Source organism: Gymnoscopelus braueri (assembly GCF_963280865.1).
Source record: "Gymnoscopelus braueri genome assembly, chromosome: 17".
Lineage (NCBI taxonomy): Eukaryota > Metazoa > Chordata > Actinopteri > Myctophiformes > Myctophidae > Gymnoscopelus > Gymnoscopelus braueri.
In genome coordinates, this window is record NC_137617.1 from 45681201 (window position 1) to 45701048 (window position 19848).

The 19848-nt window shown below is 39.8% G+C and overlaps 2 protein-coding genes across 3 annotated transcripts in view; one reads left to right on the forward strand and one right to left on the reverse strand.

The window, feature by feature from the left end:
- Positions 1–502: 502 nt before the first annotated feature.
- LOC308104765 (OX-2 membrane glycoprotein-like) lies at positions 503–12509 on the reverse strand. Of its 2 annotated transcripts, none has more exons than XM_080455286.1 (7): positions 12331–12509; positions 4781–5119; positions 2472–2765; positions 1870–1908; positions 1680–1776; positions 1513–1563; positions 503–1235 (listed from the first exon to the last, which is right to left on the reverse strand). In XM_080455286.1, the coding sequence occupies exons 1-7, from the start codon at positions 12383–12385 to the stop codon at positions 1205–1207; spliced, it is 906 nt and encodes a 301-aa protein (XP_080311412.1). In that variant the 5' UTR covers positions 12386–12509; the 3' UTR covers positions 503–1204. The 2 variants fall into 2 exon arrangements, with proteins under 2 accessions (XP_080311412.1, XP_080311413.1); XM_080455287.1 differs by lacking the exon at positions 12331–12509 and adding an exon at positions 7661–7739.
- A 3131-nt stretch (positions 12510–15640) lies between these two features.
- Positions 15641–19848, forward strand: part of LOC308105418 (N-lysine methyltransferase SMYD2-like) — a 78176-nt gene continuing 73968 nt past the window's right edge. Inside the window, exons 1-2 of the mRNA XM_080456132.1 lie at positions 15641–16095; positions 19536–19608. Coding sequence (XP_080312258.1) covers positions 15914–16095; positions 19536–19608 — 255 coding nt within the window. The 5' untranslated portion in view covers positions 15641–15913. The remainder of the gene's footprint in view (positions 16096–19535; positions 19609–19848) is intronic.

Sequence of the window (19848 nt, forward strand, 5' to 3'; positions counted from 1 at the left end):
CCACTGGTGTTCCATAATTCAACCCCTCTAACTGTGATACAGTGAAGCTTTGAATTTGTTCTGTGATTTAGATAGTGGAGTAGAAGTAAAAGTACTTGGAAATACTCCAGTAAAGTAAAAATACCTCAACATTTTACTTAAATACAGTACTTGAGTAAAGGTACTTAGTTACTTTACACCACTGGTACCAATCTCTGACCTACACTCACACCGACAGCAACAATGTCATTGACTCATTGTACAATATGTCACCAAATCAGCGTGTAGCTGTCTCTTGTGGGCTTGCTGTACCTATTAGCTGTCACCTAGTGGCCATTGCTTTCCATCTGTTACCATTCCAACTGGAGGAACTGTTCAAATAAAGAAATCCACTTTTTCTACATTCATTTACATAGTTAAATTGGTCAGGGATCTCATCAACAACAACCGAAATCTACCTGCACAGCTGATTCTTTTTTCTTTCACTGAGGTGTTCCTTTCAGATGGTATTGCCATGTCTATGATAATTATTATTATTATCATCCTGTCCTTGTACTGCCATACTTTGTTTCCTCCAACTGAACTGAACAAGTCGCTGAGTCATACTTAAGGAAGTGACCAACGTGACCCAACGTGACCCAGTCACGTTGGGTCACGTTCGGTCAACACTATGGGTCACTAGTACTGTATGTTAACTCACGTGACTGAGTTCATCGTGACCTTAGGTCACAATGAGTCATTTGATTTTTGTTGGAGAACTGCATGCATGAGTACTATTTTCATAGCGTGGTACTACTACTCCATCTCTTTAAAATAGGAGCAAACGCTGTTATATTCATTAAGGCTGGGTGGACGAAATGTCTGTCATCTCTGTCACCTTGAGGCATATGGAAGAATAATACAATTATTTCAATTTATTTCACTGCAATCATGGCCCTATACCCATTCTTTACTGTAAATGGACAGGGACACGTCAAATATGGCTGGTATAGATCATTGTCCACAGGTTGACAAAGACACACAAATCACTTAATTCCACAACTGATACCAACTAAATGTTTTTCTGTTTTTTTTGTACTTTTCATTGGTAGAAGTTAGAACACATCTGATTTTCTAATTATCTTGTGGTGCAGCCACCGAGATCTGGTGAAATTATTACTGTTCGCTTGGTCTCTTGTCATCACTGCTGGTGTGAAGAGATAAGCAGCTGTTTCCTTCCATGGACTCAGGTTAAGAATAACACATAGCAAAAGTCCCTTGGAAAAAAAGAGAGCAAAAAAAACTAGTTTGACATTTAATGTCAAACCCAGATGCAGAGAGAGAGAGAGAGAGAGAGAGAGAGAGAGAGAGAGAGAGAGAGAGAGAGAGAGAGAGAGAGAGAGAGAGAGAGAGAAGCTGCAGAGTGACAGCAGATCAAACTGCCTTCTTCTGAATGGGATGAATATTCATTTGATATAAGACAAGAAATCATAATTAACATAACCACAGAACATATGGAAGCATTTGACAGTATCCTTATATACAGTGCCTTACTCTTGGATCATTGTTTGGGGCATCTGTTTCATTTCACTGTCATTGTTTGACCTACAGGAGAAGTTAAAACACAACAGTTAGTACTGTCATCCATCTACTGTATGTTCAGAGATAATCTCAGGTTCAGCTGAGCTGCAACTCAAAAACATGTAATTATAGGATGTTACCTTGTTCCTTTTTTTCTAAATCTCAAGACTAATCCAACTGCCATGCAGATGACTACACCAACACCAGTGACAGCAGCAGCACATATAACCAAGATATCTGTGAGGGAAAGATGAGAAATGCTCATGTACTCTATGTCTTATAATGAAATAACTTGGGATCAAACAGGTACATTAATGAACAAGAACTTACTGCAACCACTCTGTTCTGCTTCACATTTCTCAAACACATCTGTGAAACAAAAGCATCACAACGTCTATCATCCAATAATCCATCCTCCTACATATCCATGAAGGTCACTACTTCAATATGTGTTTGTGAGTCTGAACCTTAAAAGAGCACTTCCCCAATGTTCAACCTTATTATCTTCATAAAACTGGTCCTCGCTAATGCACATTAAAAGATGGCACCATTTCCATCTATACTCACTCTGGTTCTACTTAATGGGCTGTGGACAGTTCAGAAGGCTGCCTACCAATGACATCATCAATGTAAATTCCAAGCTAATAGACATTACAGCCTTTATCTTCCTGGAAAGTTAGCATGCTTGCTGATATAGAAGCCATTGTTCTTGCATTCATTTAGAAAAAGGAAGAAAAAGGTTTGAAATCGTGTTTGAAAATACCAAACCTGCCCACGATTACTGGTAGGCAAGTTTCTGATCTGTCCACAGCCCTCCTCTGAGACACAGTGAGCAGAGACCATATTATTAATATAATGACCATTACTGAGGACCAATTATATGACGATAGCTTGAAAATGGAGAAAGTGGTCCTTTAAATCAAATCTCTCACCTTGTGTGTCAGAATAAATGACTCTGGACACGTCCTTCACAAGCCCAGAGGAGAGAGTCACCACACAGTGGATCTGTGTGCCGTTTCTACAGAACCTCTGCAGTGTGACAGCGCTGGTCACTGTGATGGTACCGTCAGTGTTGACTGAATGGACGGTGCTGTAGTTTGAAGAGCCTAAATGTGTGGGAACCTCCAGAGTTACTGTCAGAGCAGGACGGGACACAGCTGAGCAGGACACAACCATCAACTCTGTGCCATTTGGTTGTGTGACGTGTAATATGGGCTCTGGTTGCTCTGCAAAAAAAAACAATGATTTCATTATTATGGGTTTGCGGATAAAAGCGGCCAAAATGAGTGTCCTCAGGAGGGTGGCTGGCATCTTCCATATAGTTATATAGGGTAATGCTGCGTTCACTCTGGCAGATACAAAGGATACAAAGATACAAAGTTACAAAACATATTTGTAGCTTTGTATCTTTGCAGCTGAAGTTGAAACCAGATCAACTTTTTTGTAGCTTTGTAGCTGTTGTAGCTTTTGTAGCAGCTACAAACGCCGGATGTATTTTTGTATCTTCATGTCGTTGGCTTCCATTGAAAATTAATGGTAGCCTGTATGTTACCGTCTCGCTCCCCCTCTCCTCCACATCCTGCTGCTGTGGCCTCTCTGTACTCATCAGCACCACCCAGAGGGCTCAACAGCACACTCTAGGCACACCTGCCTCCAGTCCCCAATCTCCTCACCTGCCCTGCGTTGGCAATCACCCCCAGAGGCTATAAGAGCCTGGCCGGCATTGAGCTCAGTGCTAGATCTTAAACATTCCACTCGCAAGTTGAAGTATAGCTCGGTGACTAGTTTCCCAGTTAAGTAGAGCTCTTAGCCTGTTCACCTTACACAGTGGCAGCGCACATATTCCTTGTGAATTTATCTCTGACCCTGCTTCCCTCCAGTTTCCCGGGATCCCGAGCTGAGTTGGAGCAGCCAGCCTAGCCCACACCCCTCTTTCCCCCATTGTTGTTGAGCTTATAGGGCATAGCAGTGGCGGCCATTTCCTGGTTCCACTTCAAAATACTCGCATTTTTCCCATTGACATTTCCAAAGATATTTACATCAATTAATTTAAGCCTAGAATCAAGCCATCCAGGGTCCTGGTGAAACATGACCATTAAAAAAAATCGGTTTATTTATTTACTTTATATTTAATTATATGATATACTATATTTAATAAATACCCTTTGTTTTGCCGTTTTCAAAAATGTTTTTTCACAGAATCAAACGTTTTATGGTCATGATTCACCAGGACCCTGGATGGCTTGATTCTAGGCTTAAAATAATTGATATAAATATTTTTGGAAATGTCAATGGGAAAAATGCATTGAGTATTTTGAAGTGGAACCAGGAAATGGCCGCCACTGCTATGCCCTATTGTTAATAAACTCGCCCCGGTGGGCTTTAATCCTCCTCCTTGCTGTGCACTTGGGTCACACACACCATCCCCTAACACTGTATCTTTGTAGCTGCCAGTGTGAACGCAGCATAAGAAGCTCAGTTACCCAGGAGAGACTTGGAGTAGAGCCGCTCTTTCTTTAGGTGGAAAGGAGCCAGTTAAAGTGAACTGGGCGTGGCCTGGACCGTTGGCGTAGCGGTAACCAGGCACCTAGGCTCAGTGTAGCCTGACAGTGGGTTCGCGGGTTCGAGTCCCAAGCCCGACAGCCTTTGCTGCGTGTCACTCCCCATCTCTCTCCCCATTTCCTGTCAGCCTACTGTCCTGTCAATGAAGGCATAAAAGGCCAAAAAGAAATAAAAATAAAAATAATTAAAAAGTGTTGCGGGCATCTATACAGATGCCTCCTGAGCGTATCCCTGGAGAGGATATACGCTCCTGTCCCACTGAGAGGAGGCCACGGGGCAGACCAAGGACCAGATAGGGGGATTATATCTCCTCACTGACCTCGGAACTCCTCAGTATCCCCCCGGGAAGAAGTATAGCTAATGTGTCCCAGGAAAGGGAAGTCTGGGGCCCACTGGTGGAACTGTAACCCCCATGACCAGACCCCACATACAGTGAAGTGGATTCAATTGGATGGATGGATGGATTGGTTTCGTACCCCCTCCCCTATAATTTGTCTTATAGCCTACTTGTGAGGACATTGCACGACTACGCCTACATTATTTCACCAACCTCCACACAAAGGTTGAGAAACTACGCCACACACACACACACACACACACACACACACACACACACACACACACACACACACACACACACACACACACACACACACACACACACAGGACAACTTCTTACCATCCACAATGAGGCAGGTTTTCGTATAGATGGCTCCTTCAGGATAAGCGTTAAATAAACATCTAAAACAGCCCTGGTCTGCTTTGGTCACATTTCTGACCACCATGGTGCTGTTCTGCAGTCCTGTGTCTCCAAACTCCACTTTCCCCTGAAAGGGAGGGTTGATCTTGGTGCCAAAGCGTTTGTTGTAGCTGGCAACGTCCTCTGTTCCTCCTGGTAATATCTTCTGCCATGTAACTTGAAGGACGTTCTTGGGTTGTGTGAGCTGGCAGGTGAAACGGGCGTCCTCTCCCACCGTGGTCCTTACAGGATCCTGTGTTTGGATCAACTCTGATACACCTGTAGGTGGAGGAGATGACAGTTATTAGTACATCACATTGACTGTATGAACACGTGCAAGGTGCATACAAAGAGCTAATTAAGGTCAGCTCTTGGAGATGAATCTTACAACACCAACCATTAGGCAATGTTAATATAGGATACAGTATGCACTCACTATAAGAAGTTTACATACTGTATGTTTATAGTGCTGCAGTGAATCTCATGGAAAAGTTCAGTTATTTTACTAAATGTATTTACATGTGTTTATATTTAGTATTTGTATATGGGTTTTTATTTATACAGTATATTGATTGTTTGTGGTACGGTGGTTGTTCTCGTCTCGTGTACCACATTCACCATTATCTGTTTGTTTTTTAATTACATACATCAAGCATCAAACTAGAAAATAGACACACTGTTCCTGAAGAAACAATGTGGGCTCACTGTGTTGGTGGCCAGTAATGAACTTTCTAGGTGAAAGTATGAAGGACTTTTTGTGCAAAGAACAGTCTATGGAGCAATCGAAGCAATTGCTTCACTATAGCTACTAAAACTATATATGGAACATTGCACCCCAGATACCCCAGTGACCTACAAATGTGTCACCTCTCATAAGTTGATTCATAGATAGATTTAGATACAGTGACGTCACATCCTACTACGTAAGGGAAATGATTACAAGGTCACTTGAGTGTGTTGGTGGTACAGGGAAATGTGCTTCTTGCATGTTTGCAGGTCCCTGCACTACAATAGCTAGAACTGAAAAAATATGTCATGGTATGCAATCCATCTCACAAACTCAATGCTGATACATGTGTTGTTTGCACACAGGACAATGGTGAAACACAGTTACGTTATAGGCTAAATCGACGAGAGCGAGAGCGAGACAACAATACTAACTATAATAACTTGCCACTGCAATAATCCACAAAACCTTCAAGCCGCAGCTGGTGGGTCTGCTATCACCATCTAGACCAGAAACCTAAAAGTGTGCCACCTCACCTCTGATCAAAGTAAGCCAGGCATTTAAATAATAATCATCAGTGTCCTCGCTGCCACACAATTTGTCCCATGATTTGCATACTATTTGGGAGTAAGAATATATGTGTTGCTACAGTATGTTGGTGTCCTAACTACCAGCAGCACACATAATCATTATTTATTCATTCATTCAAAGATGTATTCTGGGCTGGAAAATGTTGCAAATCCTGTCTCTCTGCCATTAGAAAAAAATACCCATTTCTCCCCCAAAACCCTTCGACCTGCTCAGGTGCCTGTTCTCTGGTTACCTATACAAATACAGGTCTCCCATAAAATAAAATAATACCAGAAAAAAGAAAAAAGAGAAGTGAGTGAGCGAGATGATCCATTTCTGAGGGGGAAAAAGGCCCAAATTCACATGTCCCCAATGTGTCCCCAGTGTGACAGCAGAACAGTGATCCCTCTAAAAAGTTCATTTAAGTTTATTTCACAGCGAGACATGAGGAAAACATGCCTACTGAATGGCTGAAGTAGTACACTTCTTCTTTTCTTTTTTTTACTTAATCACGAGTACTGAAAGCATTGAGTATGTCAGCTGTCAGCTACCCTCAGATCAGACATCCTGCATGGGCATAACCCATGGCTATACGCATGGGTTATGCCATTTTTTTATACAAATTCCATTACGAAATAACCATATCAATAAAGGCTTTTTAACCTCTCTCTCTCTCTCTCTCTCTCTCTCTCTCTCTATATATATATATATATATATATATATATATATATATGTATATTATTTGATTTTTTGCACGCACACGCACACACACACACACACACACACACACACACACACACACACACACACACACACACACACACACACACACACACACACACCCACACACACACACACATACACACACACACACACACACACACACACACACACACACACACACACACACACACACACACACACACACACACACACACACACACGTCTGTCTGTCTGTCTGTCTGTCTGTCTGTCTGTACTGTATGAATAGTCTAACCCCATCCCTCAAAAAATGCAGTTCGCTGGGCCCATTCAAAACAGCCCTAAAAACTCATCTTTCTGGAGGCCTAAAGAGGAGCTAGTACCAGTTTCCCTGTAGACAGACGACCCCCCCCCCTCCCCTTTTTTTGTACATTTTTTTTTTTTTCTAATGCTTTTTTTTGTGTATAATTTTTTTTTTCTCATGCCTTTTTTGTACATAGTGGTATATATTTTTTCCTCTGTATTCTTATGTTGATTTTTGAACTGTTTGGTTGCTACTATATATGTCTATGAAATTAATTCAAGGACCCCAACGGAAACAAGCCCGCAAGGACTTTTTTGGCCGGACCTTTTAGACAAAAGCATTATAAATGTAACTGTGTTGTTTTACATTCTTTTGCCTAATAAAAATGTCAATCAATTCAATCAATCAATGTACTGTATGTGTGTATATGTACAGTAAGCCGAAAAGGTATGGGCTGCTGAAGCCCAAAGCTTATTATGTTTATATTTATATTTACAGTTGAATTAAATGAACCTACCCTCTGAGAAGTCCACCAGTAGAACAAACAAAAGTGTGCGAGCGAGATGATCCATTTCTTTTTCATGAAAAAAGAAAGAAAGAAAGAAAGAAAACCACACGTTTGGAGTAGTTGTTGGGGGAGGTGATTTTCCATCTATCATTACGCAGAGGGAAAAGCATTTTAGTTTTTTTTCCCCCTGTGGACAGTCTTTCATAGCAGGCAAGAGCTCACTATAGGCAGGCAGCTGCATGCCAACTGCCTCTATGGTGGCTACACCTCTATGGCTATAAGGTATTATGCTGGTGGTTTATTATGACACTCGATCACATCACAAAGAAGGCAAGGTGGAGTTTCCAGCCATTTACTGTAATCGCATGCATGTCCAGACCTTTCACAGCTCTGCCCACTGTGCGCTTGAGAAAGACAGGCAGAGAGTAAGACTTAGTTTTTACTGAGGTTATGGTTAAAGGGATAGTTCACCCCAAAACATTGTAAGATTTTTTATTTTTAAATCTGTCGCATTCTTAAGTCAATAATTTGATGACCAGAGGTAGCGGCAGCGGTTCCGGTATAGGAGACACAAAGAGTCTCCTTTTTGTCTCTTACCAGAACCACTGTCAGTCATCAAATTATTGTGTTAGGAATGCGTCAAAAACAAAAGAAATATCCATGAATTCAAGTTTCCATGGGGTGACTAATCGATAGAAAAAAAGTCATTTTGGGGGTGAACTATCCATTTAAACTTAGGTTTAGGCATAGTTTTACTGAGGTTAGGGTATTAGGGTTAGGCATAGTTTTACTGGTAACAGGAAAGGTGGGCCCCAACACATTCTGGGCACTAAGGAAGGGTGGTCATTAGGGAAATGTGGGCACCCGGAAGAGCACTTTGTGTGTGTGTGTGTGTGTGTGTGTGTGTGTGTGTGTGTGTGTGTGTGGGGGGGGGGGGCACCCGGGGGGGGGCACCCGGAATAGTGGGCACTTTGGGGCGAGAAGAGTGGGCACTAGAGAAAAGTGTGCACCTGAAGTCAGGAGTCAGGATGCTTTAAAAAAAAAATACAAAAAAAAAAGTTTCAACTTTGGTAGTTGCTGGGGTGCTGTTCTTTCTGACCTGGCATTCACCACTGTTTCAGCGTGCCTGTGAGAATGCATTCCTGTGTGATCTGTCACAAACCCCCCAAACACAAAAGTATAGGCTAGATTAGAATATAAGAGTTTATTTGCCACATGCAGTTGAGATAATTGAGTTGGGCTCTGATGATGTTAATCAGACGAAACTGTCTGTTTTGGCAGAGAGCAGAGCACACACACAGAGATGCAGTTTCAGAGAACCCAGACCCCAGTTTTTACAAGACTTGTTGGGATTCATTAGACTACTGTGTAGGCCTATGTTATTAGGCTATTTAATTAAGACATAATTAAGTATTGTGCAATGTGCTTTTAAAGTACTGTACCAGTTTATGAATGACTCCATTGTCATAAAGTATCCTAAATATAACTGATGACTGCATTTATTTGTTCTGTCCAGACAATTAAGCCACGGAAAAGGCTGTGTGTGTGTGTGTGTGTGTGTGTGTGTGTGTGTGTGTGTGTGTGTGTGTGTGTGTGTGTGTGTGTGTGTGTGTGTGTGTGTGTGTGTGTGTGTGTGTGTGTGTGTGTGTGTGTGTGTGTGTGTGTGTGTTTTAACACATTAACCTTTTGTGTTAAAATAGGTCCTAATGTGTAGACTAGGCTACATATACATACTGTAAACACAACACCAACATACAGTATGTGTTGTTATGTATTTATTGAGTTACCGAAAATGTATTTTGAAATATCTTTGAAAAATATTTTTGGTTTCCCATTTCTGCTAAGCAGCAAGCTATAAGCTTTGACTAATTTGATTAAATACAAGAACGCTCGCCCCAAAACACGCTCGCCCCAGGTCAAATCCGGTGACCTTGGAGGCACCCGGAGTGACGACTATACAGTTTTGTACACCAACTGTTGCATTGTTTTTCTTTGTTATTTATTTATCTTTTACTTTGTACACTCACACTCTGTCACGAAACATGGAGCGATTTGATCTTTCGCAGACATTGTCTTAGGTTTGTTGTGAGACTAAACATTTCAAACAAATACCACACCAGCTGACACAATTGGCTCCACATCCCATAGTTAAGCAAACAACTAGTTATGCCCTTTACAGTAATTATGGGACACAAGTGAAGATTATTTTTTTCTTAACCACCAGATAGGCCTACCAAAAGGATAGGCCTACCTGGTATCTGGTATCTGGTATTTGGTATCTTATTTATGGAATTGAATGACCTCAACTAAGCTGTAGGCCACACTGAATTATCTCTGAATGAATCATTAAAATTCCACGATGGTAGTGGGCCGATCGGGTGGAGCTACTGTAGGATTTGCCAAGATCCAAGGCCACGGCAGGTAACTCAATATAAAGCTGGTTGTCACTGTTCAGATTGCTATCCCTTGAATGGTGCTGAATACATGCATCACATCCACTCCACCCCATTAGACAAGAATGTTGTTGTTGATTATAGGATAACAGTGTAGAGAGTGAAACTTGTGATTTGAATAGTCATTCTAATCTAATACACATCCAACCTCTCTCTGCCCCCCCTCTCTGTGAGAGAGTGGAGACTTCACTAATATGTAATGTGTGCACCATCATGTGTTCAGCTGACTTATTTTAAACAGTTTAAAGGACCACTTCATCCATTTTCTAACCAGGCGTGCAGAATTGCATTGTGAGCTGAGCTTGTAAATTGGCTATTTTCCCACAATATTTGAAATAGAGCTTAATGTACGTTTTCCCCTCCTAGAAATGTAGTGGAGTAAAAAGTACAATATTTGTCTTTGAAATATGGTGGTATCCAAAAAAAATCAAAGAAAGTACACAATACTCAAAACATTTAACTGAAAGAGGTGGTGCCATGGTTTTGCACTTTTTCTGTTTTTCATGTGTCTATGAGGTTGATAGAACTTCAATAAGCCCCCTGGTGGTGTTTTTATGGTGTTTTATGTCTTCTCTGACTATTTTGAGTTTCTACCTGGAGGCTGAAACCTTGAGGGTCAAACGTGCCAATAGAAAAGCAGCCCTTTAGTGACATAGTACAATTGTGCCCTCCCCCTCAATATCATAACACAACAGGTGTGGGCATGAGGAGGAGGGACTAGGACAGGTGGGTGGTGCTAAGGTGGTGGAGGAGGTGCTATGGTGAGAACCAGGTATACTTAATGAACTGGAGGCGTGTCCACATAAAAACATAATTTTAACAATTTCTGTACACTTTTTTGAAATAAATCTTCCTCCTAGTATAACCATAATACCTGATGATTATGTTTTAGGGGGGGAAAAAATCACTGAAAATCACGGCACCCCGTCTTGAATAAAGAGCTGGAGCAATTTGGATGATTGGAGCCTTTTCACTTTAATAGCAGGGTGCAAAGCACAGAAAAAACCTGACGAAGATGTAATCTCACATTGAAACCTTTCTTTTCTGTGCTTTGCACCCTGCTATTAAAGTAAAAAGGCTATAATCATACGAGTTGATCCAGCTCCTTCTTTATTCAGTTTATATGTGTCCGCTCCTGAGACAGACCGGATCAGCCTGATTTTGGCTTGAGGCACGGTGGAATATCCCTTTAATACTCAAAGAAATTACTTACGTACAGTAGACAAGTAAATGTACTCAATATCCACCACTGATTATACAGGCAATTTAATCAACAGACAAGTGTGTGAGCGAGATGAGCCATTTTTGTTTAAAAATTATAATAAAACTAGAAAAAGTGGGAAGGTGTGTTGATGATTTGAGGCATTTTGTTCAAAACAAACCAAACCTGCAAACTCAATCTTAGCTAATCAGGATAGAATATGAAAAATCAGATAGATCCGTGTTGATCACATGACTATAGAGATACTGTGTACCGATTTGCGTGAGGTTTGGACAAAATAAGTAGGAGTAAAAATGTGTTTTGCACAAATCGGCCTCCTGGTGGCGCTATAACAGGCTAATCTGAACAATTAGGGGCAGAGGTTTGGCTTTGGTATCTAGGAAGTGTGTGTGCACAGTTTCGCAGCGGCCGGGCTAACGGTGCCGGAGATTAGCTGTTCACAGACAGACACACGGACGGACGGACGGACGGACGGACGGGGTGCAAAACATACTCTCTTGCCATGCCTTTCGGCCTGGCGGAGACGATAAAAAAACTAAATAAATAAATTCTAGGTTTACACAGCAGAAAACTTGATCACTTGAGGTGATCACCTCATGAAGTTCAACTTCAGACACTGTGCTAACTGTTTCTTTCCTGTCAACATCTTATGGTCAGCTGCACACACTGCTGACTGAAACATAATTCATCTATTAGCTAATCTATATTATAGACAGTTGTGGTCTGTGAAAATAGCAGCTCACAAAACGTCAAGATGCGATGCATTGTGAGCTTGTAAATTGTCTATTTTCACTATATTTGAAATAGAGCTTAATGTACTTTTTCCCTTCCTAGATAGTGGAGTAAAAAGTACAATATTTGTCTTTGAAATATAGTGGTATCCAAAAGCAAATACTCAAGTAAAGTACACATACTCAAAACATTTACTGAAGTACAATACTCAAGTAAATGTACTTAATGTCCACCACTGATTATATACAGTACAGGCAATTTAATCAACCTACCGTCTGAGAAGTCCACCAGGAGAAAAAACACAAGTGTGTGAGCAAGATGAGCCATTTTTGTTTAAAATAAAAGTAATAATAAAATAAAAAACTAAATGAATAAATCATAGGTTTACACGGCAGAAAACTGATGTGATCACCTCAAAAAGTTCAACTTTAGACACTGTGCTAACTGGTGTTGTCCTCAGCACACACTGCTGACTCATATGAGCTTGACTTTGGTTATACTGCAATGACACTGAATGGGTGTATTTGTTTCTTCATAGGATGGGTGTATAGGCTACTGTGGTTCATTGCTGATGGTGTTTTTGTGATGCTGTTTGTGTCTAGTGGCATGGGAAGGTTACAGGACTCTGGCACTGATTTTAAATGTTATGACTTAAATATGGAGTTCTAAGACGATGCAAACATTGTAGTCATGATATTTCTCAGGACTGACATTTTATCTGCTGAATCAGTAAATGTGTCGACTCACTCTCACATGCGTGACAATCACAAGAGTGAAGAACCACACAGAGAGGCTACTGAGTTTAGTAACTAAACTCTGGGTTTACTTTAAAGTAACTAAATCTACTCAAGTACAGTACTTAAGTACAATTTTGAGGTACTTTTACTGTACTGGAGTATTTCCAATTTTTTTATGCTTTTACTTCTGCTCCACTACATCTCAGAGACAAATATTGTAGTTTTTACTCCACTGCAATTGTTTGGACACTTTAGTTACTATAGTTACTTTGTAGATTAACCACTTCAGCCCTATTTAAACTTTGGCTTTTTGAAAGTATCAGATCTACAAGCTCACAATGCGTCGCGATGCGACAGATTGTGAGCTTGTAGATCTGCTATTTTCAAAAGATCTTTATACATTTTAAAACTTGTGAAAACTTGTGAAATGGGACATTCTGCATAATGAGTAGATAGTTTTACTTTTGGACGTACAGTATTTTGGATGTAGTTCACATTCGCACGTGAACAATATGCATGTGTGTTTACTTTCTCTGGGTGGTGTTTAGGAGGACACTCCTTTCAGACAGAGTCATAGCAATACTTAACAAACAATACTTAACAAACAATACATAACAAACCACACAGACAGACAGACAGACAGACAGACAGACAGACAGACAGACAGACAGACAGACAGACAGACACACAGACAGACACACACACAGACAGACAGACAGACAGACAGACAGACAGACAGACAGACAGAGACAGACAGACAGACAGACAGACAGACAGACAGACAGACAGACAGAGAAAAAAAGCAAAAAAAACATTTCAGGGTTTCGGGGCAAGTCAGGGTTTCACCTGCTAGGTGCAGTCATAGAGTTAAACAACATCATGTACAGTATTATGGTACAGTCATAGAGTTAAAAACAACATTATTATTATTATGTACAGTATTATTATGGTACAGTCATAGAGTTAAAAACAACATTATTATTATTATTATTATGTACAGTATTATTATGGTATACAGTATAAAGAGGGCACAGAGTCAAATGAAATGGGTAGTCTCTCCTGATTGGATGAAATTGGCAATCCACCTGAACATTATTTTCTGTTTAATAAAGAGCTGGAGAGACAGGGGAACCGAACAAACACTGTAGCAATGATTACTAAACAACAAAAGAACACAATATATTATATATTTTATAACCAAAAATATGGCTTACTCTACCTTTAAGGTTGTTGTAATAACACTGTTTATAACAGGTCTACCTTTAAGGTTGTTGTAATAACACTGTTTATAACAGGTCTAGCTTTAAGGTTGTTGTAATAACACTATTTATAACAGGTCTACCTTTAAGGTTGTTGTAATAACACTGTTTATAACAGGTCTACCTTTAAGGTTGTTGTAATAACACTGTTTATAACAGGTCTAACTTTAAGGTTGTTGTAATAACACTGTTTATAACAGGTCTACCTTTAGGGTTGTTGTAATAACACTGTTTATAACAGGTCTAGCTTTAAGGTTGTTGTAATAACACTGTTTATAACAGGTCTACCTTTAAGGTTGTTGTAATATAACACTGTTTATAACAGGTCTACCTTTAAGGTTGTTGTAATATAACACTGTTTATAACAGGTCTAGCTTTGCACACCAAAACACAATTAAAGGTTCTGACGTCTGTCCACTAGATGGTGCACTTCAACCACATGATCACTCTGTTCTGTGTGCCTCAGCGTGTTCCACAGATAAATACTGTGAAAATGACCAATTTACACGAGGCATTGTGAGCTTAGTTGTAGATCGGCCATTTAAAACAATTGTTGCCTCTTTCTTATATTATTTGACAATTTGGCAAAATTTGACACATTTTTATATTATAGTTTGTTATTTCTTTTGACGCAGTAATGGTCTGTTTTTCTTTCTTTTTGGGGGGTTTTAAAAAGTCCTTAAATTGTCACTTCACTGTCATCTGGGGGGCCCAACTAAATCATGTGGAGACCCCCTGGGCCCTGGGGAGGAGAACCACTGAGTTAGAACAGACCATCAGTGACTCTTTTTACAAGATGTATATGTTTTAGCTGTTTGATTTGATTTGATTGTAATGCATTTACACTTTTATTTACTTGTATTTATTATATTCGTTGTTTGCATCTGTCATTTTTCACTGAGACCTGAATGAACTATTACAGTAGTTGTCAATCTGTTTGTTCCAGATATGTAGTGCATACAAGTTGAACACTGCTTTTAGGGATGGAAAGCAGACCTTTCCCAGATGACCTGAGAGGAATGGATGGTTCATGTAGTACAAGATAATACAGTACATGTATTTTGGCCCTAAACACAAAAAAACAGTGACTGTGTCATTGTACAGTATGTCACCAAATCAGCGTGTAAATAGGTAGTAAATAGGGCTAAAGTGGTTAATGTGTGTTTTATAATATACTAATTTATATCTGCAAAGTATCTAGTAATTAAAGTTGTAAAAGTACAGTATTTGCCTCTGAGATGTAGTGGAGTAGAAGTAAAATAATAGAAAAAATGGAAATACTCCAGTAAAGTAAAAAAAATCAAATTAGTTTGTAGTGCCCCTGAGGAATAATTAAAATAATGTTCATTGTTTATAGGCTATTGTCTTTTACTTTTTCTTATTTTGAACATGTTATGTCTTATATTTTGAAACTGGCAGGTTAGTGGGTATTTTCGATGGTGATAAGACGATTGTATGTACTGCTCCTTTAAGAAGACAGGACACGGGGGAGGGGGTGTGTTCTTGTTGCGGAAGAGAAGCCGGGAAACACAAAAATTGTGGAGAGAGCATAGAGTTGGGAGCATATTTTTAACTCTATGGTTGGGAGAGAGCTACCGCTCGTTTTACCGCGATTTCGCGACTGAAAGCTGGTTCACTGCGTGCAGGAGAACGCAGCAAACTGAACGAAGCAGTTTGTGAAGACAATTAATATCAGTTTTTGTGTTGGTAACAGCTGTGCATAGTAAACAGGACCTGTGGTGACGTGCGGACCTTAAAGGGGGGACGCCACCACAATCTATCTTTGGCCTTATTCTTTAACTCTATGATCTTTGCTTTCCTTGTGGAATAAAGCTGCTTCGACGGGCACTCGGAAGACCATGGAAGCAACAATGCAGGAACAAATCGAGGGAATGGAGATGTTCGACAGTCCTACTAAAGGACGAGGTCTTCGGGTGACCAAACCGTTCAAAGTTGGAGAACTTATCTTCTCCTCCCCGGCGTACTCTTACGTGCTCGAAGTTGAAAAGAGGGAAAACCACTGCGATTTCTGCTTGGCTAAGTATGTATTTATGTGGCATGCATATTCTAACTTGTTATTTCCTTTCTGTGTGCATTAACAGGCCTACTGTATGTTGTAGGCTACGTATCCGAATGATTAGTGCAGTCTTTACCCATGCGTAATGGGAACATCAATAGTTACACCACTACTACCCTACAGTTTATTGTCTGTATCATTTGATTCAGTTCCTGACAGCTGAGATAGCACATGTTCAACAAACACAAAATAGCATTCAATACAGACCACACTCACTGCTTCACTGTTAAGCCGGTTCATTTGTGAGTGATTCTTAATATAGACTGCATTCAAAAAACTAAAATAATGTCATGCGTTATCTATTTAGGAGATGTGGCTCATCTTTCGCTGTGTCACTGATGTGCGAGTGCATAGGCGGTTGACTCAACACTCAGTCTAGCAATGACAAAAAAAGGGCCATTTACCCTTTGAGAGGGTTGACCCTTTTGAGCAGGGTTTGTTGCAAACACACACCATTTACTGTACAGTAAGTGTATGTTGTGTTTCTGGAGTAATCCTTTGTTATTAAGGTCCTGCTTCGTAAGTACAGGTACATGATTTCTCCTGAGAATTTATATCGATCACAGTAAAAAACAAACACGAGCACACACTAATAATAATAATAATAATAATAAATTTTATTTGTAACGCACTTTATATTTGAAACAAATCTCAAAGTGCTACAGGATTAAAAACATAAAAAAGAAAAAAAAGAAAACAACAATAAAAGTAAAACAGTGAAATGAATAAACTTCAGATCAAGTCAGCAGGCACAGTAGAAGTTTAAAAGGATAAAACAACTACATCTCTGTCTAAGCAAATGCCTTGTTAAAAAGGAAGGTTTTTAGGCCCTTTTTAGTCTGTATAATGCACTTTGCCGGGTGCACAGGCTCACGGAGATTCACAAGAAAGTAAAAGTACTTCTGGTGCTTTTAATTCATTCATACACGGACATGTTTTGGCGTCAAGCCTTCCTCACACTTTATATCGACACAGATCACACCTATAGGCTATACAGTAAAATTCTGAGAGCTAATTTAACTCTGAACGTATACACATTTAGCCTTAAGGGTACATTTAATATATATTTAATTTAAACAAATGGCTATGTAAGATAACTTGTGTGATAATGTGATAGTCATTGATTTAACAAAGACTTGACAAATGACTGCATATAATATTTACTGTGTTTAGAAAATTGAATCCTGTATAAAAGCCTTTAAAACGTTTAACAATGGCACTTTGTGGGATGCTTGGGGACAAAAACATTCACCTTCCTTTTGCCTGATAGAAAAAGCTATGTTTTTCTATGAGGTATGATGGATCATTTACTGTACATACTGCACACTACAGCTGGGCCGCATAATCCACAAATATAGAAATGATGCAATATATATATATTATAATATATTATATACAATATATATGCTATATTAATAATTTTTTAAATGCTTGTGCAAACAATCTGATGTTCAGCATTTCACTTCAGATTTGCCTAGTGCTGTATTTAATTGACTGAGATCTTTGAACAAGCTCTGAGAAGTTATGAAATGGCACCTGTATGAAATCTTCTGAATAATTGTTCCTCTGCTAAATTCAGTAAATTGTATGAGGGGTGAATGATGTTATCGTTTATAGTTGCAAGTACAGTTAATTCTCGTTCCCCATGAATCGGCTCTGGTCCTGAGGATACAGCAAAACTGCATTTGTTTGTCTAGATGTGCAAACAGGGGCTATTTTGTGTGGTTTTATTTGAATAGGGACAGATAGTGCTTTGACTATTTGGAATACACAAATCATTTTTTGCACCATAGTGTTTTGTAGCTTATGCAAATGTTCAACACCTGTCCCTATAAAGGGGGGCACATGCTACCATTTTCGGTGGTCACCTTATCACCCCGGTGGTGATAGAGAGAGCTCTCTCTATCATAGAGAGCGCTCTCTCTATCACCTAAAAGGTGATAGGGTGACCACCTCATTTGGTAGCATGCGTGGGCCTTAAAGGCTTTTGATTTCACAAAAACATAAAATAAAAAGGAAAATTATTCTAGATTTTTTATTTTACTTTTTTTAAAGCAGAATTTGGTGACATTTTAAACTTGGGATACTAGGTTTTTGATTGATTTTAATACTTTATTAGTCAAAAATGTTAACACAAAACAGTCATGGGGACTTGTTGCCATTGCTTTGTATGTAAATGTAGGTGAAATTAACAATTTAGTAGAATGGGAAACTAGCAATAATCTTGAACAATAGTAGAACCTACTGTAGCAATAATATAGACTCCCAGGAATAGCTGAGAGCTACATTTTCAAACCGTCATTGGCAGCAGTAAGCTACTTTTGTGATATGGTTTAAATGATTGAGATTTGTTCCTCTATAGAAGATTTCTATTAATTTCATCATAAATTGTCATAACTTGGTCCACGGTGGCACAGTCGGTAGCACTGTCGCCTCACAGCTAGAAGGTCCTGGGTTAGATTCCCAATAACTTCTAGCCTGATTATCAGCCTGAAGCTGCGTGGAGCTTCAGTCTGAAATTGGCTGCACTGTCCGCGATTACCAGGGGGAGGGGATTCAAATTTCCCTAAACCAATCACAAGAGATCCACGGATCCGCCTACATCTGACGTCATCGCACAGCTTGTTTTAGCAGATATTCGCTGATTGGCTTGTCGTTAGACCACCCCCACCTCCGACTCTGATTTGACAGGTTTTTCTTCGACCGTGAAAAGCCATAGGCTCACATTATGCCACCAGACCAAGAGGAGCTCACTCAGAGAGTGGGCGGGGTTTATGGTCTGGAAGCTGGCTAATTAACTTCCACATTTTGGACAGGCAACAAACTGATCCGTTCGAGACTGCTCCGGGGTTTGGCTTGACTCTGCACGAAGCACAGTGGAAGCAACTCACCTCAAAGCTGCGTTTAGACGCTGTTCTGTTGTCCCTATACTGCAACTCGCTTTAAAGTGCTGTTGCTATGCACTGTTTGGGATGATTGAATTGACGTTGTGTAGTTTGGTGGAGCAGAAAGCTGGTCTAAGTTCAGCTCTATTAATACTACTACAGAAGGATTCAAAGTCTGTCGACTGTGTTGTTTACAATGGGAGGGACTCCTGCAAACAACTGCTGCTGCTATTTCTCTGTTCTGAGGGGATAATCTACCCCAAGACAAATTTCACATCATTCTTGTGTTTTTGGTATGAATAATGTGTTTTCATATTTTATTGTATTATTATTATTGTTATTATTACTTTTTGGTGCACTGGAGTACCTAAGCACAATGCTATCTAGGTGTGCATGTGTGCTTGCGTGTGTGCATGCTTGTGTGTGTGTGTGTAAACAATCAATATATCCATCCAAGAGGATGTAAACACATATGTTGTAACATGCTGCTCATTAAAACCTAATGTTTTTCATTCATAGGAAACCGCCTAAACAGGACTTGAAGAAATGTGTAAAGTGCAAGAAAGCCTTCTATTGCAATGTCAACTGCCAGGTAGGAAACAAGTTAGTCTCCTGTGGCCAGACTGTTGCCTCCCACAATTTTCAAATGTTTCCGGTCATACAGTCTGGGACTCGGAAGCTCTGATCATGATTAGAATATTAACCCTGATGTGAAGCCTCCTCCCCACTTCCGTTTCGTCTTTACAGTCGCGCAAATTTATCCTAATATAAATACAAATCATCTAAGTATATTTAGCTTGCTGCTTAGCAGAAATGGAAATTAAAATGTAAA

Bases quoted from the DNA above. Each gene is read 5' to 3' on its own strand.
- LOC308104765 (XM_080455286.1), bottom strand. From the start codon at position 12,385: ATGGCTCATCTTGCTCACACACTTGTGTTTTTTCTCCTGGTGGACTTC. The intron at 2,766-4,780 runs GTAAGAAGTTGT...TTTTTTTTGCAG, and splicing joins AACCTGCCTCATTGTGGATG to AGCAACCAGAGCCCATATTA. The intron at 1,909-2,471 runs GTGAGAGATTTG...TTTGTTTCACAG, and splicing joins CATTTATTCTGACACACAAG to ATGTGTTTGAGAAATGTGAA.